This window comes from Protomyctophum bolini, assembly GCF_963924005.1.
Source record: "Protomyctophum bolini genome assembly, chromosome: 14".
NCBI classification, from domain to species: domain Eukaryota; kingdom Metazoa; phylum Chordata; class Actinopteri; order Myctophiformes; family Myctophidae; genus Protomyctophum; species Protomyctophum bolini.
The window spans coordinates 4,370,793-4,398,772 of NC_137875.1; the positions used below are offsets into that span (position 1 = coordinate 4,370,793).

At 38.9% G+C, this 27,980-nt stretch overlaps 3 protein-coding genes across 3 annotated transcripts; all 3 read left to right on the top strand.

Moving 5' to 3' along the window:
• Positions 1-3,240: 3,240 nt before the first annotated feature.
• On the top strand, positions 3,241-5,321 carry LOC308328341 (zinc finger protein RFP-like; the record flags this gene model as incomplete). The annotated part of the gene is made up of 1 exon (XM_080782117.1): positions 3,241-5,321. The coding sequence occupies one exon, from the start codon at positions 3,241-3,243 to the stop codon at positions 4,885-4,887; it is 1,647 nt and encodes a 548-aa protein (XP_080638243.1). The 3' UTR covers positions 4,888-5,321.
• A 3,498-nt stretch (positions 5,322-8,819) lies between these two features.
• On the top strand, positions 8,820-19,321 carry LOC308328342 (uncharacterized protein). Its single transcript, XM_080782118.1, has 3 exons — positions 8,820-8,873; positions 10,031-11,680; positions 17,637-19,321. The coding sequence occupies exons 2-3, from the start codon at positions 10,040-10,042 to the stop codon at positions 19,293-19,295; spliced, it is 3,300 nt and encodes a 1,099-aa protein (XP_080638244.1). The 5' UTR covers positions 8,820-8,873; positions 10,031-10,039; the 3' UTR covers positions 19,296-19,321.
• A 3,267-nt stretch (positions 19,322-22,588) lies between these two features.
• LOC308328390 (E3 ubiquitin-protein ligase TRIM39-like) lies at positions 22,589-26,304 on the top strand (the record flags this gene model as incomplete). The annotated part of the gene is made up of 2 exons (XM_080782166.1): positions 22,589-22,677; positions 24,646-26,304. Exon 2 carries the CDS (start codon positions 24,655-24,657, stop codon positions 26,302-26,304), a length of 1,650 nt encoding a protein of 549 aa, XP_080638292.1. The 5' UTR covers positions 22,589-22,677; positions 24,646-24,654.
• Between the last annotated feature and the right edge of the window lie 1,676 nt (positions 26,305-27,980).

Genomic DNA, 27,980 nt, shown 5'->3' on the forward strand with positions numbered 1-27,980 from the left:
CTCTTTGACATTGTGCATTCTGCTTCATGTCTGGTAAATAAAGAAATGTCTTTCTCAGCTGAAAACCTTTCTCTCTTCTGTTGAACATGAAATAAGTTGAATTGTTGTACATAATTTATCCTGTTCATTCTCATGGTTCAGGACACACGGATATGTTTAACAGTAATATGCCTAGATATAATGGGCCTACATGTAAAAGTTGACACAATCTCCTGTCCTAATGAATGTAACATTTCGTTACCAAAAAATAAAGAAAGAAAATAATATTCATTCACTAGAGCCTTATCAAAAGGCCTTCAAATCTATTGCAACAACTTGATTATCACGAATCACGTTATTGCATCAGTAGGCCTAATAAACAATGTCCTACATTGACACAAATTGACAACTTTACAAAAACAAAAATACATCCATATTGCTTTTCATCATCAAGTCAACTTGATGACGTAATGTTGTATAAAGTAAATTTAAGACAACTGAGGCCTATTTTAGTGCAATAGATCATAATCTAATAATCTATTGCAACGTAATATTACATAATGATGTAACTGAGCGTACAAATGTTAACTTAAACAGGTGGAATTTGACCGTGGGAAGTGCATAACTAGCAGTATAGCCTACTTTCGAGGTACTTTTGCTTTACTTAGTGATTCCATTATATAATATGTATGTATATGTATATGTATATATGTATATGTATGTGCTGCAGTGCAGCACATGCATATTATATAGCACAAGCACATAACAAAATATCAATGCATTAATAATTACAATCCAATAGACATGCTGCAGCTATAGGGTTTGCTGGTAGGCTGCTGTGGCTGTGAGTATATTTTGATGCCTTTTTTAATTTGAAGACCTTTGTACTTATAGCTTGATTGATTGATTGAAGTATTTATTAACAGTTTGCAGAATTACAGTACAGTTCAAGCACAACTCAATACAAGTTGCTGACCCTGCTGTCCTCCTCCCTGTAAGAGAGAAGCTCCAGAAAGTGGGAGTGTTTGTGGATTATGAGGAGCGTCTGGTCTCCTTTTATAACGTGGAGACCAGAGTCCATGCCTCTACTCTTTCACTGGCTGCTCCTTCCATTCTTCAGTCCCTGTGTCAAAAGCCTCATGGAGAGGCTCATCAATCCAATCAGGCCTGATTGAATGGCAGGTTGTTCCCTGGCCACGCACAGGTGTGGGAGGCTATATAAGTGGCCTAGCTGCACTCATTTCCCAAAGCCCAGATCACCAAACCACTGCTGCCTGTCTCCCAAACATAATAAACCGCCACCTTCTACCACCTCCTGCAACCCTCCAACCTGTGTGTGTCCAAGAGCAAACGTAAGTCAGAAACGCTGTGGAACAGCAACTGTTTTGTTTGTTCTTCACCTCATTTATACCACCATTTGAAATATGGTGGTATAAACTCTGCTCCTCTGATAATCTCTCCTGTCAATCACACAGATTAGACTAAACCTCAGCTTCACATGAAAAGGTTTTCATTTAAGACAATAGAGGTGTATAATTATGGAAGGTTAATTTACAGATTCACCTGCCAGGTCAAATCAAGCCATTGATTACTGTCGCTCCTATTCTATATCTTGACTGTTAATCTTTTCTTAATTTCTTTGTTAGTACAAAGACTTGATTGTGTGTTTTATTTTATTGCCTTCCAGTTTGACATTGTTTTTAAATTAAAGAGCATGGATAATGTTTATCAGGAATACTAATGTATTATTGTCAGTCTTGTACTTTAATGCAATTACTATAGAACTGTTCATAGAAAATCTAATATTAATGATCTTTGGGGATTTGATTTACGAGAATGTACAAGAAAATGCTTGGAGTTAATTAATCCATTCATAAAACTTTACAACTGGAACCGATATGTGACCATGTTATTTCTACACTTTAGAGTGTCTATTTTGTCCACACAAACATTAAATTCCCATCATTGAAAATGAATGGAGAATTTTACGTCATAGTATGAGCAAATAGGCATAGTGTCTATTTTGTCATGATGATGTATACGATGATAAGAGCGCCCCTCACTTCACATGGGTGTGATTTTTATCTGCACATGTACAGTAACAATGATCACACATGGAGTTCTATCATAGTACACAGTCATACCACACAAGTCTTGATTCACTAACTTTCGTAGAAATGAACGAGGAGAGGATGAGGAGAGTTGGGAGAGGGAAGGAGTGGAGAGCAGAGTGGATGACTTTTCCAACTCGCCCCTGCGAAAAGTGAATAACTGTCGCCCCAAAGCCGTGGATAGCTTGCCCCCAAAGCGTGGATATCTCTATCTATTCGTAGTACTAGTAACCCCGCCCCCTGAGAGCAGGGTTCTTCCAATCTTCCGCCGTAGTCTGAAAACCCACCTCTTCAGACTCCATCATGGCATCACGTAGCATAAATTTACAGGCATATGCAAAGGCCCAATTTATGTAACTTAAGATAGCATTTTATGTAGACTCATAAATACAGCACTATGTAGGCATATACATGCATATACTGTAGTTTCATAGATATTCCACTGTTACGTTCTTAGCTTAATATGTAATATGATTCATGAACTACTTTCTTTTATGTATGTGATGTATTGCCATGCTTTTTGTTCTTGCTTAATGTAAATCTCTCTGGATTAAGAGCGTCTGCTAAATGCCTACATTGTAAATTGTAAGAGTATCAATACTACCATGTAGAAAGTCCTGTACACAAAATTTACTTCAAAATTTACTTCAAAATATACTTAAAGTAGGCCTACCAAAACTCATGTATACAGAATGTCCCATTTCAAGTATTTTAAAAGATCTTTTGAAAATAGCAGATGTACAAACTCACAATGTGTTGCATCGCAAACTATTGTGAGCAAGTAGATCATCTATTTTCAAATGGACGAAATATATATAGGGCTTAATGTATGTAATGTATGCTTAATGTATGTTTTGTAATGATAAATCTACAAATAATGAAGTAAAGGTATAATATTTGGATCCGAGATGGAGTGGAGTAGAATTAAAAGTATTGAAAATTGGAAATACTCAAGTAAAGTACAGCAAGGTACAGTACTTGAGTAAATGTAGTTAAGTAAATGTACTATCATAGTGTGTATAAATATGTACCTGACTGTCAACATTTCTCTGTTCCAAAACAAACATCAGATTGAGTTATAACCATTGAGCTGTGAGAAGTTTCATTCAATTCATTCATTTCTTTCACTTTCTATTTCCAGTGTGTAGAGATGGCGTGTGCCGGCAGCAGCCTCCTGTCCTGTCCGTTCCTGTGTTCTATCTGTCTGGATGTGTTCACTGATCCGATCACCACTCCATGTGGACACAACTACTGCAACGCCTGCATCACACGTTACTGGGACACTAAGGATGTGTGTCAGTGTCCGCTATGCAAAGAAACCTTCTACAAGAGACCAGCGTTCTCCGTTAATAAAGTCTTCTCCGAGATGGCTGATCAGTTCAGGGAGTCAAAGCGGCTGAAAACAACTTCAGCCACAACCCCAGAACCTGCTGAACCAGATGACGTCTCCTGTGACATCTGTACTGAGAACAAGCTCAAGGCTGTGAAGTCCTGCCTGATGTGTCTGACCTCCTACTGTGAGACTCACCTGGAGCCTCATCACAGAGTCCCAGTATTAAAACGACACACACTAATCGACCCTGTGAAGAACCTGGAGGACTATATGTGTCAGAAACATGACAGACCTCTGGAGATGTTCTGTAAGACCGACCACACGTGTGTTTGTCAGTTCTGCACTCAGTTAGAGCACAAGTCACATCAGATTGTGTCTATGAAAGAGGCATATGAAGGAAAGAAGGCTGAGCTGGGACAGACAGAGGCTGAAGTTCAGCAGATGATCCAGGAAAGACAACTGAAGGTCCAGGAGGTCAAACACTCAGTAGATCTCAGTAAGAAAGACGCAGACAGAGAGATAGCAGACAGTGTGCAGGTCTTCACTGCTCTGATCAGCTGTATTGAGAGAAGCCAGGCTGAGCTCATTGGTGGGATTGAAGAGAAGCAGAAAACAACAGAGAAACAGGCTGAAGGCTTCATCATAGAACTGCAACAGGAAATCTCTGAGTTAAAGAAGAGAAGCTCTGAGCTGAAGCAGCTCTCACTCACCGAAGACCACCTCCACCTCCTCCAGAACTTCACATCCATCAACACTGGGTGGAGACCCACCAAGGACTGGACAAAGGTCAAGGTCAATCAGTCTCCACACCTGGGGACAGTGAAGACAGCTGTGGCTCAGCTGGAGAAGACACTCAGTAAAGAGATGGAGAAGGAGCTGTGTGATGCTGAGCTGAGGAGGGTCCAGCAATATGCTGTGGATGTAACTCTGGACCCTGATACAGCACACTGCAAACTCATCCTGTCTGAGGATGGAAAACAAGTGAGTCATGGAGACGAGGAGAAGGATCTCCCAGACAACAAAGAGAGATTCTCTACATGTCCCTGTGTCTTAGGAAAACAAAGCTTCTCCTCAGGAAGGTTTTACTATGAGGTTCAGGTTAAAGGGAAGACTGAGTTGTATTTAGGAGTGGCCAGAGAGTCCATCAACAGGAAGGGACCAACCGCACTGACCCCCAACAACGGTTACTGGTCTATATTTTTGAGGAATGGAAATGAGTACAAGGCTGCTGCTGACCCTCCTGTCCTCCTCCCTGTAAGAGAGGAGCTCCAGAAAGTGGGAGTGTTTGTGGATTATGAGGAGGGTCTGGTCTCCTTTTATGATGTGGATGCTAGAGTTCATCTCTACTCTTTCACTGGCTGCACCTTCACTGAGAAACTCTATCCATACTTCAGTCCCAGTTTGAATTATGATGGTAAAAACTCTGCTCCTCTGATAATCTCTCCTGTCAATCACACAGATTAAAAATCTCAGTTTAACATGAACAGGTTAGTTTTAAAATGTATATGGACGGTTGATTCACAGTTTTAGTCAACTGTTGGTTCAAATCATGCCATTTAAGAGTTGTTCATATTCTACTGCATAAACAGACATGATTTTACATGATTGTCTGAAGTACAGCCAGAGATTAATATGATAAATTGAGTTTTTGAGTATCAAAATATTTAGTTTAAAATGTATTCTGTCTGTGAGACATCTATATTCCTTTCTTTGTACAATGACTTTGTTTATGTTTCATGTGATTGCGTTCAAGTTTAAGGTAATCCCAACATTTTCATTAATGTGAATTAATTCTTAATCAGGAAATGCGATGTTTCATTGTCGGTCTTGTACATTAAAGCAATTACTACAGAATTGTTAATTAAAAATATGTAATGATGTTGATGTTAATAATTGTTTATGTGGATGTTTTATCAATTAAAGATAGAATGAGAAAATCTACAAGCTCTGTGACGCGTTGTGAGCTTGTAGATCGGCTATTTTCAGCAAGTGTAAAATCAGCCATTACGACGGCATCAAGGCCCGCCAAACACATTTTAGTCGACTAAATCACCTGTAGATTTAGTTGACTAAAATCTTATGACATTTAGTCGACTGAAACTAGACTAACACTAATGCGTTCCAGGTGACTAAAACTAAGTGAAAACTATTCAAGAGACTATGACTAAAACTAAAATAGAAATTTGCTGCCAAAAACAACACTGGCTCCAGCTGATGTCCTGAGAGCCCTCTGGTTAACAAAATGAGGAGATTCTCCCCAAGAATCTTGTCCTTTCGATTTACTTTTTGGATTGGTCTTGTTGCCATGCCTTCACCCGTCAGTTCATTGTTCAGGATACAGCCCAGATATGTAACCTCTGCTTTGCTAGAGAGATTACCATGTCGTCAACTCTGACCTTGAAATCATTTACATTTACCTACTACTAGGAAAGGGAATTGTTAGACCCTTAACCAGTTAAATGATAACCAAAATGTCTTTTGTCTGCTCAACAGGATGTTTATGCAGTCATTGTAAAACAATAGATACTTCGAGACATCGCCGTCTTCACTGCAGGACACTGAATTAATCATCTTTTAAATTTCCCTTTTCCTTTGTGTTTTCAACGGTTTAATCCTGAATAACTAACCGTAAGATGTTTTTTTTTATTATTGATTGATTTATTAATAGTTTGCAGAATTACAGTACATTTCAAGTACAACCAAATACAAAAACTGTTAACAGTGAGTGGACGACACCATAAAGCATCACACTTGTTTACAACAGGGCCCACCATTTTCAATTCATCAAAACATTTAGAGACTTATGAATATACACAACTATATAGTCAAAACGGGAAAGCATCATAGAGGAGTGTATTGATATGAACAAGATTTAGATATTCAGTAAAGTTATGTAAACGTTGGAACGTCCTCCATTGATCAGGCTTTAGGCACTGATAGACAGTATTATCTGACCCCTGGTGGCCACTCTTTGACATTGTGCATTCTGCTTCATGTCTGGTAAATAAAGAAATGTCTTTCTCAGCTGAAAACCTTTCTCTCTTCTGTTGAACATGAAATAAGTTGAATTGTTGTACATAATTTCTCCTGTTCGTTCTCATGGTTCAGGACACACAGATATGTTTAACAGTAATATGCCTAGATATAATGGCCTAATTAGGATCTCCTGTCCTAATAAATGTAACATTTCGTTACCAAAAAAGAAAATAATGTATTAATTCATTCACTAGTAGAGCCTTATCAAAAGGCCTTCAAATCTATTGCAATAACTTGATCATCACGAATCACGTTATTGCATCAGTAGGCCTAATAAACAATGTCCTACATTGACACAAATTGACAACTTTACAAAAACAAAAATACATCCATATTGCTTTTCATCATCAAGTCAACTTGATGACATAATGTTGTATAAAGAAAATTGAAGACAACTGAGGCCTATTTTAGTGCAATAGATCATAATCTAATAATCTATTGCAACGTAATATTACATAATTATGTAACTGAGCGTACAAATGTTACCTTAAACAGGTGGAATTTGACCGTGGAAAGTGCATAACTAGCAGTATAGCCTACTTTCGAGGTACTTTTGCTTTACTTAGTGATTCCATTATATAATATGTATGTATATGTATATGTATATATGTATATGTATGTGCTGCAGTGCAGCACATGCATATTATATAGCACAAGCACATAACAAAATATCAATGCATTAATAATTACAATCCAATAGACATGCTGCAGCTATAGGGTTTGCTGGTAGGCTGCTGTGGCTGTGAGTATATTTTGATGCCTTTTTTAATTTGAAGACCTTTGTACTTATAGCTTTGATTGATTGATTGAAGTATTTATTAACAGTTTGCAGAATTACAGTACAGTTCAAGCACAACTCAATACAAGTTGCTGACCCTGCTGTCCTCCTCCTCCCTGTAAGAGAGAAGATCGAGAAAGTGGGAGTGTTTGTGGATTATGAGGAGCGTCTGGTCTCCTTTTATGACGTGGAGACCAGAGTTCATCTCTACTCTTTCACTGGCTGCTCCTTCACTGAGAAACTTTATCCATTCTTCAGTCCCTGTGTCAAAAGCCTCATGGAGAGGCTCATCAATCCAATCAGACCTGATTGAATGGCAGGTTGTTCCCTGGCCACGCACAGGTGTGGGAGGCTATATAAGTGGCCTAGCTGCACTCATTTCCCAAAGCCCAGATCACCAAACCACTGCTGCCTGTCTCCCAAACATAATAAACCTCCACCTTACCTTCTACCACCTCCTGCAACCCTCCAACCTGTGTGTGTCCAAGAGCAAACGTAAGTCAGAAACGCTGTGGAACAGCAACTGTTTTGTTTGTTCTTCACCTCATTTATACCACCATTTGAAATATGGTGGTATAAACTCTGCTCCTCTGATAATCTCTCCTGTCAATCACACAGATTAGACTAAACCTCAGCTTCACATGAAAAGGTTTTCATTTAAGACAATAGAGGTGTATAATTATGGAAGGTTAATTTACAGATTCACCTGCCAGGTCAAATCAACCCATTGATTACTGTCGCTCCTATTCTATATCTGACTGTTGAAATCTTTTATTTTCTTTGTTAGTACAAAGAATTGATTGTGTGTTTTATTTTATTGCCTTCCAGTTTGACATTGTTTTTAAATTAAAGAGCATGGATAATGTTTATCAGGAATACTAATGTATTGTTGTCAGTCTTGTACTTTAATGCAATTACTATAGAATTGTTCATTGAAAATCTAATATTAATGATCTTTGGGGATTTGATTTACGAGAATGTACAAGAAAATGCTTGGAGTTAATTAATCCATTCATAAAACTTTACAACTGGAACCGATGTGACCATGTTATTTCTACACTTTAGAGTGTCTATTTTGTCCACACAAACATTAAATTCCCATCATTGAAAATTTTACGTCATAGTATGAGCAAATGGGCATAGTGTCTAGTTTGTCACGATGATGTACGATGATAAGAGCGCCCCTCACTTCACATGGGTGTGATTTTTATCTGCACATGTACAGTAACAATGATCACACATGGAGTTCTATCATGGTACACAGTCATACCACACAAGTCTTGATTCACTAACTTTCGTAGAAATGAACGAGGAGAGGATGAGGAGAGATTTGTGAGAGGGGAGGAGTGGAGAGCAGAGTGGATGTGCTCACTGCTCAAATCTAAAATACCTAAAACCACATATTACACACATAAAGGATCTATCCCCCAGGAAAGTGTTCTAAATCTTCTAAACGTCATTAACATGTATTATTTTTGCAAAAAGGGTGAAGTGTCCCTTTAACTGCAACAAGGAAGTTTCTCAGTAAATCTAAACTGAAAGTACAGCGCTGACAGAAGCTGGGTGGCAGACAGCTCACTGCACTCTCTCTACCACACCTTCAGACGACGGATCTTTCACAGAAATACTTACACAGGTGAGCACAACAAACTATATGACTTAATACAATATCATTCATTGACAGAGAATGTATCCATACATGCTCTTCTAGTTATAGTTATCTTATAGTTGATATCCTCAGTATAAATCACAAGTTTCAATAATGTACCTGTCAACAGGGCCGCCCGTGTTAAAGTCAGAATGGGCCCGAGGCACTATTCGTACTGGTAACCAGGTACGCTCGCCCCTTTTCCAACTCGCCCCCCGCGAAAAGAGAAGAACGGTCGCCCCGGAATTTCGAAAAGTCGCCCCAAAGGCGTGGATAGCTCTCCCCAAAAGCGTGGATATTAACTAGTAACCCCGCCCGTGAGAGCAGGGTTCTTCCAATCTGCCGCCGTAGTCTGAAAACCCACCTCTTCAGACTCCATCATGGCATCACGTAGCACAAATTTACAGGCATATGCAAAGGCCCAACTTATGTAATTTAAGATAGCATTTTATGTAGACTCATAAAGTAGGCATATACATGCATATAGTTTCATAGATATTCCACTGTTACGTTCTTAGCTTATGTAATATGATTCATGAACTACTTTCTTTTATGTATGTGATGTATTGCCATGCTTTTTGTTCTTGCTTAATGTAAATCTCTCTGGATTAAGAGAGTCTGCTAAATGCCTACATTGTAATGTAGAAAGTCCTGTACACAACATTTACTTGAGTAAAAGTATTGGCATCAAAATATACTTAAAGTAGGCCTACCAAAACTCATGTATACAGAATGTCCCATTTCAAGTATTTAAAAAGATCTTTTGAAAATAGCAGATGTACAAACTCACAATGTGTTGCATCGCAACCTATTGTGAGCAAGTAGATCATCTATTTTCAAATGGACGAAATATATATATAGGGCTTAATGTATGTAATGTATGCTTAATGTATGTTTTGTAATGATAAATCTACAAATAATGAATTAAAGGTATAATATTTGGATCCGAGATGGAGTGGAGTAGAATTAAAAGTATTGAAAATTGAGTAAATGTAGTTAAGTAAATGTACTATCATAGTGTGTATAAATATGTACCTGACTGTCAACATTTCTCTGTTCCAAAACAAACATCAGATTGAGTTATAACCATTGAGCTGTGAGAAGTTTCATTCAAGAACTACATTTCTTTCACTTTCTATTTCCAGCGTGTAGAGATGGCGTGTGCCGGCAGCAGCCTCCTGTCTGAAGAGCACTTCCTGTGTTCTATCTGTCTGGATGTGTTCACTGATCCGATCACCACTCCATGTGGACACAACTACTGCAACGCCTGCATCACACGTTACTGGGACACTAAGGATGTGTGTCAGTGTCCGCTATGCAAAGAGACCTTCTACAAGAGACCAGCGTTCTCCGTTAATAAAGTCTTCTCCGAGATGGCTGATCAGTTCAGGAAGTCAAAGCAGATGAAAACAACTTCAGCCACAACCCCAGAACCTGCTGAACCAGATGACGTCTCCTGTGACGTCTGTACTGAGAACAAGCTCAAGGCCGTGAAGTCCTGCCTGGTGTGTCTGACCTCCTACTGTGAGACTCACCTGGAGCGTCATCGCACAGTCCCAGCGTTAAAACGACACACACTAATCGACCCCGTGAAGAACCTGGAGGACTATATGTGTCAGAAACATGACAGACCTCTGGAGATGTTCTGTAAGACCGACCACACGTGTGTTTGTCAGTTCTGCACTCAGTTAGAGCACAAGTCACATCAGATTGTGTCTATGAAAGAGGCATATGAAGGAAAGAAGGCTGAGCTGGGACAGACAGAGGCTGAAGTTCAGCAGATGATCCAGGAGAGACAACTGAAGGTCCAGGAGGTCAAACACTCGGTAGATCTCAGTAAGAAAGACACAGACAGAGAGATAGCAGACAGTGTGCAGGTCTTCACTGCTCTGATCAGCTGTATTGAGAGAAGCCAGGCTGAGCTCATTGATGGGATTGAAGAGAAGCAGAAAACAACAGAGAAACAGGCTGAAGGCTTCATTAAAGAACTGCAACAGGAAATCACTGAGTTAAAGAAGAGAAGCTCTGAGCTGAAGCAGCTCTCACTCACCGAAGACCACCTCCACCTCCTCCAGAACTTCACATCCATCAACACTGGGTGGAGACCCACCAAGGACTGGACAAAGGTCAAGGTCAATCAGTCTCCACACCTGGGGACACTGAAGACAGCTGTGGCTCAGCTGGAGAAGACACTCAGTAAAGAGATGGAGAAGGAGCTGCGTGATGCTGAGCTGAGGAGGGTCCCGAAATATGCTGTGGATGTAACTCTGGACCCTGATACAGCACATTGCAAACTCATCCTGTCTGAGGATGGAAAACAAGTGAGTCATGGAGACGAGGAGAAGGATCTCCCAGACAACAAAGAGAGATTCTCCTGTTATGTCTCTGTCTTAGGAAAACAAAGCTTCTCCTCAGGAAGGTTTTACTATGAGGTTCAGGTTAAAGGGAAGACTGAGTGGACTTTAGGAGTGGCCAGAGAGTCCATCGACAGGAAGGGACCAACCACACTGAACCCCAACAACGGTTACTGGTCTATAATGTTGTTGATGGATGGAAATGAGTACTTGGCTGCTGCTGGCCCTCCTGTCCTCCTCCCTGTAAGAGAGAAGCTCCAGAAAGTGGGAGTGTTTGTGGATTATGAGGAGGGTCTGGTCTCCTTTTATGATGTGGAGTCCAGAGTTCATCTCCACTCTTTCACTGGCTGCTCCTTCACTGAGAAACTCTATCCATTCTTCGATCCCAGTTTGAATTATGATGGTAAAAACTCTGCTCCTCTGATAATCTCTCCTGTCAATCACACAGATTAAAAATCTCAGTTTAACATGAACAGGTTAGTTTTAATCTAGAAAATGTATATGGACGGTTTGATTCACAGTTTTAGTCAACTGTTGGTTCAAATCATGCCATTTAAGAGTTGTTCATATTCTACTGCATAAACAGACATGGTTTTACATGATTGTCTGAAGTACAGCCAGAGATTAATATGATAAATTGGGTATTTGAGTATCAAAATATTTAGTTTAAAATGTATTCTGTCTGTGAGACATCTATATTCCTTTCTTTGTACAATGACTTTGTTTATGTTTCATGTGATTGCGTTCAAGTTTAAGGTAATCCCAACATTTTCATTAATGTGAATTAATTCTTAATCAGGAAATGCAATGTTTCATTGTCAGTCTTGTACATTAAAGCAATTACTACAGAATTGTTAATTAAAAATATGTAATGATGTTAATAATTGTTTATGTGGATGTGTTATCAATTAAAGATAGAATGAAAAAATCTACAAGCTCTGTGACGCGTTGTGAGCTTGTAGATCGGCTATTTTCAGCAAGTGTAAAATCAGCCATTACGACGGCATCAAGGCCCGCCAAACACATTTTAGTCGACTAAATCACCTGTAGATTTAGTCGACTAAAATCTTATGACATTTAGTCGACTGAAACTAGACTAACACTAATGCGTTCCAGGTGACTAAAATGTGACTAAAACCAAGTGAAAACTATTCAAGAGACTATGACTAAAACTAAAATAGAAATGTGCTGCCAAAAACAACACTGGCTCCAGCTAATGTCCTGAGAGCCCTCTGGTTAACAAAATGAGGCGATTCTCCCCAAGAATCTTGTCCTTTTGGATCGGTCTTGTTGCCATGCCTTCACCCGTCAGTTCGTTGTTCAGGATACAGCCCAGATATGTAACCTCTGCTTTGCTAGAGAGATTACCATGTCGTCAACTCTGACCTTGAAATCATTTACATTTACATACTACTAAGAAAGGGAATTGTTAGACCCTTAACCAGTTAAATGATAACCAAAATGTCTTTTGTCTGCTCAACAGGATGTTTATGCAGTCATTGTAAAACAATAGATACTTCAAGACAACGCCGTCTTCACTGCAGGACACTGAATTAATCATCTTTAAATTCACTCATTTCCCTTTGTGTTTTCAACGGTTTAATCCTGAATAACTAACCGTAAGATGTTTTTTTTTATTGATTGATTGATCTATTAACAGTTTGCAGAATTACTGTACAACCAAATACAAAAACTGTTAACAGTGAGTGGACGACACCATAAAGCATCACACTTGTTTACAACAGGGCCCACCATTTTCAATTCATCAAAACATTTAGAGACGTATGAATATACACAACTATATAGTCAAAACGGGTATTGATATGAACAAGATTTAGATATTCAGTAAAGTTATGTAAACGTTGGAACGTCCTCCATTGATCAGGCTTTAGGCACTGATAGACAGTATTATCTGACCCCTGGTGGCCACTCTTTGACATTGTGCATTCTGCTTCATGTCTGGTAAATAAAGAAATGTCTTTCTCAGCTGAAAACCTTTCTCTCTTCTGTTGAACATGAAATAAGTTGAATTGTTGTACATAATTTCTCCTGTTCATTCTCATGGTTCAGGACACACGGATATGTTTAACAGTAATATGCCTAGATATAATGGGCTAATTAGGATCTCCTGTCCTAATAAATGTAACATTTCGTTATACCAAAAAAGAAAGAAAATAATGTATTAATTCATTCACTAGAGCCTTATCAAAAGGCCTTCAAATCTATTGCAATAACTTGATTATCAAGAATCACGTTATTGCATCAGTAGGCCTAATAAACAATGTCCTACATTGACACAAATTGACAACTTTACAAAAACAAAAATACATCCATATTTCTTTTCATCATCAAGTCAACTTGATGACATAATGTTGTATAAAGTAAATTGAAGACAACTGAGGTCTATTTTAGTGCAATAGATCATAATCTAATAATCTATTGCAACGTAATATTACATAATTATGTAACTGAGCGTACAAATGTTACCTTAAACAGGTGGAATTTGACCGTGGAAAGTGCATAACTAGCAGTAGCCTACCTTCGAGGTACTTTTTCTTTACTTAGTGATTCCATTATATAATATGTATGTGCTGCAGTGCAGCACATACATATTATATAGCACAAGCTCATAACAAAATATCAATGCATTAATAATTACAATCCAATAGACATGCTGCAGCTATAGGGTTTGCTGGTAGGCTGCTGTGGCTGTGAGTATATTTTGATGCCTTTTTTGAAGACCTTTGTACTTACTGTATAGCTTGATTGATTGATTGAAGTATTTATTAACAGTTTGCAGAATTACAGTACAGTTCAAGCACAACTGAATACAAGTTGCTGACCCTGCTGTCCTCCCTGTAAGAGAGAAGCTCCAGAAAGTGGGAGTGTTTGTGGATTATGAGGAGCGTCTGGTCTCCTTTTATGATGTGGAGTCCAGAGTTCATCTCTACTCTTTCACTGGCTGCTCCTTCACTGAGAAACTCTATCCATACTTTCAACTTTCAACAGTCCCAGTTTGAATGATGGTGGTAAAAAGTTAAAACTCTGCTCCTCTGATAATCTCTCCTGTCAATCACACAGATTAGACTAAACCTCAGCTTCACTAAAAGGTTATCATTTAAAATAATAGAGGTGTATAATTATGGAAGGTTAATTTATAGATTCACCTGCCAGTTCAAATCAAACCATTGATTACTGTCGCTCCTATTGTATATCTGACTGTTGAAATCTTTTCTTTCTTTGTAAACTTTATTTTTACATTTTCTTCCGTTATTACATTTTGATAATACATTGTATTACATGTATGTAAGTAAACACACAAAACACACAAACATATACGACCCCTCCCCCCCTCCCCCCTCCCCCCTAGGCTAAAAAAAAAAAAAAAAGTGGTGGGACAAAGCAGTGGACAATCATAGATCAAAAAATAAATAAATAAATAAGAGTCAGGGCAGGGACATAGTTGGGCACAGTCGGACACAGTACGGGTTACAGTTCACTGAAATGGAAAGTCCTCAACAAACTCCACAAAGGCACTCCAAGCTAGGACAAAGTTTTTTTGGGCTCTGTCCACTCTATACCTGAGTTTTTCCAGAGGCAGGAATGATAGAACTTCTTTCAGCCATTGTTGAAAGGAAGGCGCCTTATCGGACTTCCAATTAAGGAGTAAAAGACTTGATTGTGTGTTTTATTTTATTGCCTTCCAGTTTGACATTGTTTTTAAATTAAAGAGCATGAATAATGTTTATCAGGAATACTAATGTATTATTGTCAGTCTTGCACTTTAATGCAATTACTATAGAACTGTTAATTGTAAATCTAATATTAATGATCTTTGGGGATTTGATTTACGAGAATGTACAAGAAAATGCTTAGCGTTAATTAATCCATTCAGAAAACTTTACAACTGTGGAACCAATTATGTGTTATTTCTACACTTTAGAGTGTCTATTTTGTCCACACAAACAATACATTCCTATCATTGACAAAATAGCAAAAAGCAAGTAGGCATAGTGTCTATTTTATGTCATGATGATAAGAGCGCCCCTCACTTCACACGGGTGTTATTTTTATCTGCACATGTACAGTAACAATGATGAGTTTTATCATAGTACACAGTCATACCACACATGTCTTGATTTACTAACAGAGTGGATGTGCTCACTGCTCAAATCTAAAATACCTAAAACCACATATTACACACATAAAGATCCCCCAGGAAAGTGTTCTAATAAATCTTCTAAACGTCATTGCAAAAAGGGTGAAGTGTCCCTTTAACTGCAACAAGGAAGTTTGAGTTTCTCAGTAAATCTAAACTGAAAGTACAGCGCTGACAGAAGCTGGCAGACAGCACTCTCTACCACACCTTCAGACGGATCTTTCACATAAATACTTACACAGGTGAGTACAACAAACTATATGACTTAATACAATATATATATATATATATATATATATATATATATAACCGCTCCTATCCAGCAGAATAACAAACGCTCCAACTGATATCTCAAGGTTGTTTATTTCCCCAAAAGACAACGTGAAAAACTGCAACACAAAACATAATATCCTTTTAAACACAATGAAACATGAAATATGAATGTCCTTGTCAGTCAATCATGATGTCCGTATTATATAAACAAACACAGTGAGATGTACACAAACAATTAAACGATCGACAGAATTACAACACTGTTTACATACAAAGAAAACAACAACATGTAACATACAGTGTGCGCCTTCTGCAGATTATTTTAGGAGAGCTACGTTATCTTCTCTTATATTCTTTATTTAAGGACACTCTTTTTAGACGTGGGAAGAGCTCCTTAATTGCACCACTGAAACTCAGCTTGTTCTGACTGAGATCAGCTCACAGTGGTGCAATCAATGCTGCCTCACTCTAATCACAGGGCTCTGCTCCTGCATGGTCATAATGAACAGCATAAAGGACCACACACAGCATACAAATACAATATGTACCCAAATAAACATACATGTATAATGTTCACAGTTTGTGCTTGAAATGTACTGTAATTCTACAAACTGTTAATAAATATTTCAATCAATCAATCAAAACATATTATACATTTTCAGAAAGGTAAGCAATAAAATAGAATATTACAAAATACCCATTGCTGGTACAGCTACAATATATATATATATATATATATATATATATATATATATATATATATATATATATATATATATATATATATATATATCATTCATTGACAGAGAATGTACAGTATATATCCATACATGATCTTATACTATTCTTTGATATCCTCAGTATAAATCACAGGTTTCAATAATGTAACTGTCAACCAGTCCGCCCGTGTGTTAAAGTCAAGAATGGGCCCGAGGCACTATTCGTACTGGTAACCAGGTACGCTCTCCCCTTTTCCAACTCGCCCCCCACAAAAAGTGAAGAACGGTCGCCCCGGAATTTCGAAAAGTGAAGAACTGTCGCCCCAAAGCCGTGGATAGCTTGCCCCCAAAGCGTGGATATCTCTATCTATTCGTAGTACTAGTAACCCCGCCCGCCGTAGTCTGAAAACCCACCTCTTCAGACTCCATCATGGCATCACGTAGCACACATTTACAGGCATATGCAAAGGCCCAACTTATGTAACTTAAGATAGCATTTTATGTAGACTCATAAAGACAGCACTATGTAGGCCTATACATGCATATACTGTAGTTTCATAGATATTCCACTGTTACGTTCTTAGCTTAATATGTAATATGATTCATGAACTACTTTCTTTTATCTATGTGATGTATTGCCATGCTTTTTGTTCTTGCTTAATGTAAATCTCTCTGGATTAAGAGCGTCTGCTAAATTAAACTACATTGTAAATTGTAAGAGTATCAATACTACCATGTAGAAAGTCCTGTACACAAAATGTACTTGAATAAAAGTACAAAAGTATTGGCATCAAAATATACTTAAAGTAGGCCTACCAAAACTCATGTATACAGAATGTCCCAATTCAAGTATTTAAAAAGATCTTTTGAAAATAGCAGATATACAAACTCACAATGTGTTGCATCGCAAACTATTGTGAGCAAGTAGATCATCTATTTTCAAATGGACGAAATATATATAGGGCTTAATGTATGTAATGTATGCTTAATGTATGTTTTGTAATGATAAATCTACAAATAATGAATTAAAGGTATAATATTTGGATCCGAGATGGAGTGGAGTAGAATTAAAAGTATTGAAAATTGAGTAAATGTAGTTAAGTAAATGTACTATCATAGTGTGTATAAATATGTACCTGACTGTCAACATTTCTCTGTTCCAAAACAAACATCAGATTGAGTTATAACCATTGAGCTGTGAGAAGTTTCATTCAAGAACTACATTTCTTTCACTTTCTATTTCCAGCGTGTAGAGATGGCGTGTGCCGGCAGCAGCCTCCTGTCTGAAGAGCACTTCCTGTGTTCTATCTGTCTGGATGTGTTCACTGATCCGATCACCACTCCATGTGGACACAACTACTGCAACGCCTGCATCACACGTTACTGGGACACTAAGGATGTGTGTCAGTGTCCGCTATGCAAAGAAACCTTCTACAAGAGACCAGCGTTCTCCGTTAATAAAGTCCTCTCCGAGATGGCCGATCAGTTCAGGAAGTCAAAGCAGATAAAAACAACTTCAGCCACAACCCCAGAACCTGCTGAACCAGATGACGTCTCCTGTGACATCTGTACTGAGAACAAGCTCAAGGCCGTGAAGTCCTGCCTGGTGTGTCTGACCTCCTACTGTGAGACTCACCTGGAGCGTCATCGCACAGTCCCAGCATTAAAACGACACACACTAATCGGCCCTGTGAAGAACCTGGAGGACTATATGTGTCAGAAACATGACAAACCTCTGGAGATGTTCTGTAAGACCGACCACACGTGTGTTTGTCAGTTCTGCACTCAGTCAGACCACAAGTTACATCAGATTGTGTCTATGAAAGAGGCATATGAAGGGAAGAAGGCTGAGCTGGGAGAGACAGAGGCTGAAGTTCAGCAGATGATCCAGGAGAGACAACTGAAGATCCAGGAGGTCCAACACTCAGTAGATCTCAGTAAGAAAGATGCAGACAGAGAGATAGCAGACAGTGTGCAGGTCTTCACTGCTCTGATCAGCTGTATTGAGAGAAGCCAGGCTGAGCTCATTGATGGGATTGAAGCGAAGCAGAAAACAACAGAGAAACAGGCTGAAGGCTTCATTAAAGAACTGCAACAGGAAATCACAGAGTTAAAGAATAGAAGCTCTGAGCTGAAGCAGCTTTCACTCACTGAAGACCACCTCCACCTCCTCCAGAACTTCACATCCATCAACACTGGGTGGAGACCCACCAAGGACTGGACAAAGGTCAAGGTCAATCAGTCTCCACACCTGGGGTTAGTGAAGACAGCTGTGGCTCAGCTGGGGAAGACACTCAGTAAAGAGATAGAGAAGGAGCTGCGTGATGCTGAGCTGAGGAGGGTCCAGCAATATGCTGTGGATGTAACTCTGGACCCTGATACAGCACACTGCAAACTCATCCTGTCTGAGGATGGAAAACAAGTGAGTCATGGAGACGTGAAGAAGAATCTCCCAGACAACAAAGAGAGATTCTCTCCATGTGTCTATGTCTTAGGAAAACAAAGCTTCTCCTCTGGAAGGTTTTACTATGAGGTTCAGGTTAATGGGAAGACGAGGTGGTTTTTAGGAGTGGCCAGAGAGTCCATCGACAGGAAGAGACCAATCACACTGACCCCCAACAACGGTTACTGGTCTATATGGTTGCAGAATGGAAATGAGTACTGTGCTGCTGCTGACCCTTCTGTCCTCCTCCCTGTCAGAGAGAAGCTCCAGAAAGTGGGAGTGTTTGTGGATTATGAGGAGGGTCTGGTCTCCTTTTATGATGTGGAGTTCAGAGTTCATCTCTACTCTTTCACTGGCTGCACCTTCACTGAGAAACTGTATCCATACTTCAATCCCAGTTTGAATTATGGTGGTAAAAACTCTGCTCCTCTGATCATCTCTCCTGTCAGTCACACTGATTAAAAATCTCAGTTTAACATGAACAGGTTAGTTTTAATCTAGAAAATGTATATGGACGGTAGATTCAGTTTTAGTCAACTGTTGGTTCAAATCATGCCATTTAAGAGTTGTTCATATTCTACTGCATAAACAGACATGATTTGACATGATTGTTTGAAGTACAGCCAGAGATTAATATGATAAATTGAGTTTTTGAGTATCAAAATATTTAATGTTTAAAATGTATTCTGTCTGTGAGAAATCTATATTCCTTTCTTTGTACAATGACTTTGTTTATGTTTCATGTGATTGCGTTCAAGTTTAAGGTAAACCCAACATTTTCATTAATGTGAATTAATTCTTAATCAGGAAATGCAATGTTTCATTGTCGGTCTTGTACATTAAAGCAATTACTACAGAATTGTTAATTAAAAATATGTAATGTTGATGTTAATAATTGTTTATGTGGATGTGTTATCAATTAAAGATGAAAAAATCTACAAGCTCTGTGACGTGTTGTGAGCTTGTAGATCGGCTATTTTCAGCAAGTGTAAAATCAGCCATTACGACGGCATCAAGGCCCGCCAAACACATTTTAGTCGACTAAATCACCTGTAGATTTAGTCGACTAAAATCTTATGACATTTAGTCGACTGAAACTAGACTAACACTAATGCGTTCCAGGTGACTAAAATGTGACTAAAACTAAGTGAAAACTATTCAAGAGACTGACTAAAACTAAAATAGTAATTTGCTGCCAAAAACAACACTGGCTCCAGCTAATGTCCTGAGAGCCCTCTGGTTAACAAAATGAGGAGATTCTCCCCAAGAATCTTGTCCTTTCGGATTTACTTTTTGGATGGACCTTTTTGCCATGCCGTCACCCGTCAGTTCATTGTTCAGGATACAGCCCAGATATGTAACCTCTGCTTTGCTAGAGAGATTACCATGTCGTCAACTCTGACCTTGAAATCATTTACATTTATCTACTACTAAGAAAGGGAATTGTTAGACCCTTAACCACTTAAATGATAACCAAAATGTCTTTTGTCTGCTCAAAAGGATGTTTATGCAGTCATTGTAAAACAATAGATACTTCGAGACATCGCCGTCTTCACTGCAGGACACTGAATTAATCATCTTTTAAATTCACTCATTTCCCTTTTCCTTTGTGTTTTCAACGGTTTAATCCTGAATAACTAACCGTAAGATTTTTTTATTGATTGATTGATAGATTTATTAATAGTTTGCAGAATTACAGTACATTTCAAGTACAACCAAATACAAAAACTGTTAACAGTGAGTGGACGACACCATAAAGCATTACACTTGTTTACAATAGGGCCCACCATTTTCAATTCATCAAAACATTTAGAGACGTATGAATATACACAACTATATAGTCAAAAAGGGAAAGCATCATAGAGGAGTGATATGAACAAGATTTAGATATTCAGTAAAGTTATGTAAACGTTGGAACGTCCTCCATTGATCAGGCTTTAGGCACTGATAGACAGTATTATCTGACCCCTGGTGGCCACTCTTTGACATTGTGCATTCTGCTTCATGTCTGGTAAATAAAGAAATGTCTTTCTCAGCTGAAAACCTTTTCTCTCTTCTGTTGAACATGAAATAAGTTGAATTGTTGTACATAATTTCTCCTGTTCATTCTCATGGTTCAGGACACACAGATATGTTTAACAGTATTATGCCTAGATATAATGGGCTAATTAGGATCTCCTGTCCTAATAAATGTAACATTTCGTTACCAAAAAAGAAAGAAAATAATGTATTAATTCATTCACTAGAGCCTTATCAAAAGGCCTTCAAATCTATTGCAATAACTTGATTATCACGAATCACGTTATTGCATCAGTAGGCCTAATAAACAATGTCCTACATTGACACAAATTGACAACTTTACAAAAACAAAAATACAACCATATTGCTTTTCATCATCAAGTCAACTTGATGACATAATGTTGTATAAAGTAAAGTGAAGACAACTGAGGCCTATTTTAGTGCAATAGATCATAATCTAATAATCTATTGCAACGTAATATTACATAGTTATGTAACTGAGCGTACAAATGTTAACTTAAACAGGTGGAATTTGACCGTGGGAAGTGCATAACTAGCAGTATAGCCTACTTTCGAGGTACTTTTGCTTTACTTAGTGATTCCATTATATAATATGTATGTGCTGCAGTGCAGCACATGCATATTATATAGCACAAGCACATAACAAAATATCAATGCATTAATAATTACAATCCAATAGACATGCTGCAGCTATAGGGTTTGCTGGTAGGCTGCTGTGGCTGTGAGTATATTTTGGATGCCTTTTTTAATTTGAAGACCTTTGTACTTATAGCTTGATTGATTGATTGAAGTATTTATTAACAGTTTGCAGAATTACAGTACAGTTCAAGCACAACTCAATACAAGTTGCTGACCCTGCTGTCCTCCTCCCTGTAAGAGAGAAGCTCCAGAAAGTGGGAGTGTTTGTGGATTATGAGGAGCGTCTGGTCTCCTTTTATGATGTGGAGACCAGAGTTCATCTCTACTCTTTCACTGGCTGCTCCTTCACTGAGAGACTCATACTTTCAACTTTCAACAGTCCCAGTTTGAATGATGGTGGTAAAAAGTTAAAACTCTGCTCCTCTGATAATCTCTCCTGTCAATCACACAGATTAGACTAAACCTCAGCTTCACTAAAAGGTTTTCATTTAAGACAATAGAGGTGTATAATTATGGAAGGTTAATTTACAGATTCACCTGCCAGTTCAAATCAAGCCATTGATTACTGTCGCTCCTATTGTATATCTGACTGTTGAAATCTTTTCTTTTCTTTGTTAGTACAAAGACTTGATTGTGTGTTTTATTTTATTTACCTTCCAGTTTGACATTGTTTTTAAATTAAAGAGCATGGAATGTTTATCAGGAATACTAATGTATTATTGTCAGTCTTGCACTTTAATGCAATTACTATAGAACTGTTAATTATAAATCTAATATTAATGATCTTTGGGGATTTGATTTACGAGAATGTACAAGAAAATGCTTAGAGTTAATTAATCCATTCAGAAAACTTTACAACTGTGGAACCAATTATGTGTTATTTCTACACTTTAGAGTGTCTATTTTATCCACACACATACCTAAAACCACATATTACACACATAAACGATCTATCCCCCTGGAAAGTGTTCTAAATCTTCTAAACGTCATTGCAAAAAGGGTGAAGTGTCCCTTTAACTGCAACAAGGAAGGAAGTTTGAGTTTCTCAGGAAATCTAAACTGAAAGTACAGCTGACAGCAGCGCTGACAGAAGCTGGGTGGCAGACAGCACTCTCTAGTCTCTACCACACCTTCAGACGGATCTTTCACAGAAACACTTACACAGGTGAGTACAACAAACTATATGACTTAATACAATATATATATATATATAACCGCTCCTATCCAGCAGAATAACAAACGCTCCAACTGATATCTCAAGGTTGTTTATTTCCCCAAAAGACAACGTGAAAAACTGCAACACAAAACATAACAATATCCTTTTAAACACAATGAAACATGAAATATGAATGTCCTTGTCAGTCAATCATGATGTCCGTATTATATAAACAAACACAGTGAGATGTACACAAACAATTAAACGATCGACAGAATTACAACACTGTTTACATACAAAGAAAACAACAACATGTAACATACAGTGTGCGCCTTCTGCAGATTATTTTAGGAGAGCTACGTTATCTTCTCTTATATTCTTTATTTAAGGACACTCATTTTAGACGTGGGAAGAGCTCCTTAATTGCACCACTGAAACTCAGCTTAATTGTTCTGACTGAGATCAGCTCACAGTGGTGCAGTCAATGCTGCCTCACTCTAATCACAGGGCTCTGCTCCTGCATGGTTATAATGAACAGCATAAAGGACCACACACAGCATACAAATACAATATGTACCCAAATAAACATACATGTATAATGTTCACAGTTTGTGCTTGAAATGTACTGTAATTCTACAAACTGTTAATAAATATTTCAATCAATCAATCAAAACATATTATACATTTTCAGAAAGGTAAGCAATAAAATAGAATATTACAAAATACCCATTGCTGGGACAGCTACAATATATATATATATATATATATATATATATATATATATATATATATATATCATTCATTGACAGAGAATGTATATATCCATACATGATCTTATACTATTCTTTGATATCCTCAGTATAAATCACAGGTTTCAATAATGTAACTGTCAATCAGTCCGCCCGTGTTAAAGTCAGAATGGGCCCGAGGCACTATTTGTACTGGTAACCAGGTACGCTCGCCCCTTTTCCAACTCGCCCCCACAAAAAGTGAAGAACGGTCGCCCCGGAATTTCAAAAAGTGAAGAACTGTCGCCCCAAAGCCGTGGATAGCTTGTCCCCAAAGCGTGGATATCTCCATCTATTCGTAGTACTAGTAACCCCGCCCGTGAGAGCAGGGTTCTTCCAATCTTCCGCCGTAGTCTGAAAACCCACCTCTTCAGACTCCATCATGGCATCACGTAGCACAAATTTACAGGCATATGCAAAGGCCCAACTTATGTAACTTAAGATAGCATTTTATGTAGACTCATAAAGACAGCACTATGTAGGCCTATACATGCATATAGTTTCATAGATATTCCACTGTTACGTTCTTAGCTTAATATGTAATATGATTCATGAACTACTTTCTTTTATGTATGTGATGTATTGCCATGCTTTTTGTTCTTGCTTAATGTAAATCTCTCTGGATTAAGAGCGTCTGCTAAATGCCTGTAAATTGTAAGAGTATCAATACTACCATGTAGAAAGTCCTGTACACAAAATTTACTTGAGTAAAAGTACAAAAGTATTGGCATCAAAATATACTTAAAGTAGGCCTACCAAAACTCATGTATACAGAATGTCCCATTTCGAGTATTTAAAAAGATCTTTTGAAAATAGCAGATATACAAACTCACAATGTGTTGCATCGCAAACTATTGTGAGCAAGTAGATCATCTATTTTCAAATGGACGAAATATATATATAGGGCTTAATGTATGTAATGTAATGTATGCTTAATGTATGTTTTGTAATGATAAATCTACAAATAATGAATTAAAGGTATAATATTTGGATCCGAGATGGAGTGGAGTAGAATTAAAAGTATTGAAAATTGAGTAAATGTAGTTAAGTAAATGTACTATCATAGTGTGTATAAATATGTACCTGACAACATTTCTCTGTTCCAAAACAAACATCAGATTGAGTTATATCCATTGAGCTGTGAGAAGTTTCATTCAAGAACTAAATTTCTTTCACTTTCTATTTCCAGCGTGTAGAGATGGCGTGTGCCGGCAGCAGCCTCCTGTCTGAAGAGCAGTTCCTGTGTTCTATCTGTCTGGATGTGTTCACTGATCCGATCACCACTCCATGTGGACACAACTACTGCAACGCCTGCATCACACGTTACTGGGACACTAAGGATGTGTGTCAGTGTCCGCTATGCAAAGAGACCTTCTACAAGAGACCAGCGTTCTCCGTTAATAAAGTCCTCTCCGAGATGGCCGATCAGTTCAAGAAGTCAAAGCAGATGAAAACAACTTCAGCCACAACCCCAGAACCTGCTGAACCAGATGACGTCTCCTGTGACGTCTGTACTGAGAACAAACTCAAGGCCGTGAAGTCCTGCCTGACGTGTCTGACCTCCTACTGTGAGACTCACCTGGAGCGTCATCGCACAGTCCCAGCATTAAAACGACACACACTAATCGACCCCGTGAAGAACCTGGAGGACTATATGTGTCAGAAACATGACAGACCTCTGGAGATGTTCTGTAAGACCGACCACACGTGTGTTTGTCAGTTCTGCACTCAGTCAGACCACAAGTTACATCAGATTGTGTCTATGAAAGAGGCATATGAAGGAAAGAAGGCTGAGCTGGGACAGACAGAGGCTGAAGTTCAGCAGATGATCCAGGAGAGACAACTGAAGGTCCAGGAGGTCAAACACTCAGTATATCTCAGTAAGAAAGATGCAGACAGAGAAATAGCAGACAGTGTGCAGGTCTTCACTGCTCTGATCAGCTGTATTGAGAGAAGCCAGGCTGAGCTCATTGGTGGGATTGAAGAGAAGCAGAAAACAACAGAGAAACAGGCTGAAGGCTTCATTAAAGAACTGCAACAGGAAATCACAGAGTTAAAGAAGAGAAGCTCTGAGTTGAAGCAGCTTTCACTCACTGAAGACCACCTCCACCTCCTCCAGAACTTCACATCCATCAACACTGGGTGGAGACCCACCAAGGACTGGACAAAGGTCAAGGTCAATCAGTCTCCACACCTGGGGACAGTGAAGACAGCTGTGGCTCAGCTGGAGAAGACACTCAGTAAAAAGATAGAGAAGGAGCTGCGTGATGCTGAGCTGAGGAGGGTCCAGAAATATGCTGTGGATGTAACTCTGGACCCTGATACAGCACACCGCAACCTCATCCTGTCTGAGGATGGAAAACAAGTGAGTGATGGAGACGTGGAGAAGAATCTCCCAGACAACAAAGAGAGATTCTCAATTTATGTCTCTGTTTTAGGAAAACAAAGCTTTTCCTCAGGAAGGTTTTACTATGAGGTTCAGGTTAAAGGGAAGACTGGGTGGGATTTAGGAGTGGCCAGAGAGTCCATCGACAGGAAGGGAGACATCGCACTGACCCCCAACAACGGTTACTGGTCTATAGGGTTGGAGAATGGAAATAAGTACGAGGCTAATGCTGACCCTACTGTCCTCCTCCCTGTCAGAGAGGAGCTCCAGAAAGTGGGAGTGTTTGTGGATTATGAGGAGCGTCTGGTCTCCTTTTATGATGTAGAGTCCAGAGTTCATCTCTACTCTTTCACTGGCTGCTCCTTCACTGAGAAACTCTATCCATTCTTCGATACTGGACTAAATTATGGTGGTAAAAACTCTGCTCCTCTGATAATCTCTCCTGTCAATCACACAGATTAAAAATCTCAGTTTAACATGAACAGGTTAGTTTTAATCTAGAAAATGTATATGGACGATTTATTCACAGTTTTAGTCAACTGTTGGTTCAAATCATGACATTTAAGAGTTGTTCATATTCTACTGCATAAACAGACATGATTTTTACATGATTGTCTGAAGTACAGCCAGAGATTAATATGATAAATTGAGTATCAAAATATTTAGTTTAAAATGTATTCTGTCTGTGAGACATCTATATTCCTTTCTTTGTACAATGACTTTGTTTATGTTTCATGTGATTGCGTTCAAGTTTAAGGTAAACCCAATATTTTCATTAATGTGAATTAATTCTTAATCAGGAAATGCAATGTTTCATTGTCAGTCTTGTACATTAAAGCAATTACTACAGAATTGTTAATTAAAAATATGTAATGATGTTGATGTTAATAATTGTTTATGTGGATGTGTTATCAATTAAATAATAATAATAATAATAATAATAATAGCTCAGATTTATATAGCGCTTTTCTGAATACCCAAAGCGCTTTACAGGGAACACTAAGAACAGACTTTATTAAGAGAAAAAAGACAAAATAAAACATAACAGATACAGGGTTAAAAAGATAAAAGGATAAACGAGACGTCAACTGGGGAAAGCTATTTTGAAGAGGTGGGTTTTGAGTGAGGTTTTGAAAGAGGGGAGAGAGGGGGCAGCTCTGAGGTGGTTGGGGAGTTCATTCCAGAGTTTGGGGGCCGAAACGTAGAAGGCCCTGTCACCCCAAGTGCGGTACTTGGCCTTGCGGACCTTCAGGAGGTTGGCTTCACTGGACCTGAGGGAACGGGGGGGGGCATATGGTTCAAGAAGATCGGAAAGATAGGGGGGAGCCAGGTTATTGAGAGCTTTGTAGGTGGTGAGCAGGATTTTGTAGTGAATTCTTTGTTTGATGGGAAGCCAGTGTAGGTCGTGGAGGACGGGTGTGATGTGGTCTCTGGAGCGTGTACTGGTGAGCAGGCGGGCAGCGGAGTTTTGCACGTGTTGGAGTTTATTGAGGACTTTGGAGGTGGTGCCATAGAGAATACTGTTGCAGTAGTCAATCCGGGATGTGATGAATGCGTGTATGAGGGTTTCAGCGGCAGTGAGAGACAGAGAAGGCCGGAGGCGGGCGATATTCCTGAGGTGGAAGAAGGCGGTACGGGTGATCTGGTTTATGTGGGGGAGGAATGAGAGGGTGGAGTCAAATGTGACACCAAGGTTACGGATGTGGGGGGAGGTTGTAACAGTGGAGCCATCGATGTTGAGGGTGAAGTTCTGGATGGAGCTGGTGAGAGAGTTGGGGCCGATGAGGAGGATTTCAGATTTGTTGCAGTTTAGTTTTAAAAAGTTATTTTGCATCCATAGTTTGATATCAGTGAGGCAGGTGGTGAGGGTGGAGTGGGTGGCAGCGGTGATGGTCTTGGTGGAGAGGTAGAGTTGTGTGTCGTCGGCATAGCAGTGGAACTGGAGGTTATGGTGACGGAGGATTTGCCCAAGAGGTAGGATGTAAATGATGAAGAGGAGAGGACCAAGTACAGAGCCCTGGGGGACGCCGTGGGTGACTGGGGCAGTGGAGGAGTGACAGTTGTTGATGGAGATGAACTGGTGGCGGTCAGAGAGATATGATTTCAGCCAGGAGAGGGCAGTGTGAGTTATTCCAAGG

Bases quoted from the DNA above. Each gene is read 5' to 3' on its own strand.
- LOC308328342 (XM_080782118.1), top strand. From the start codon at position 10,040: ATGGCGTGTGCCGGCAGCAGCCTCCTGTCTGAAGAGCACTTCCTGTGT. The intron at 11,681-17,636 runs CACACAGATTAA...TTCTATTTCCAG, and splicing joins TGATAATCTCTCCTGTCAAT to CGTGTAGAGATGGCGTGTGC.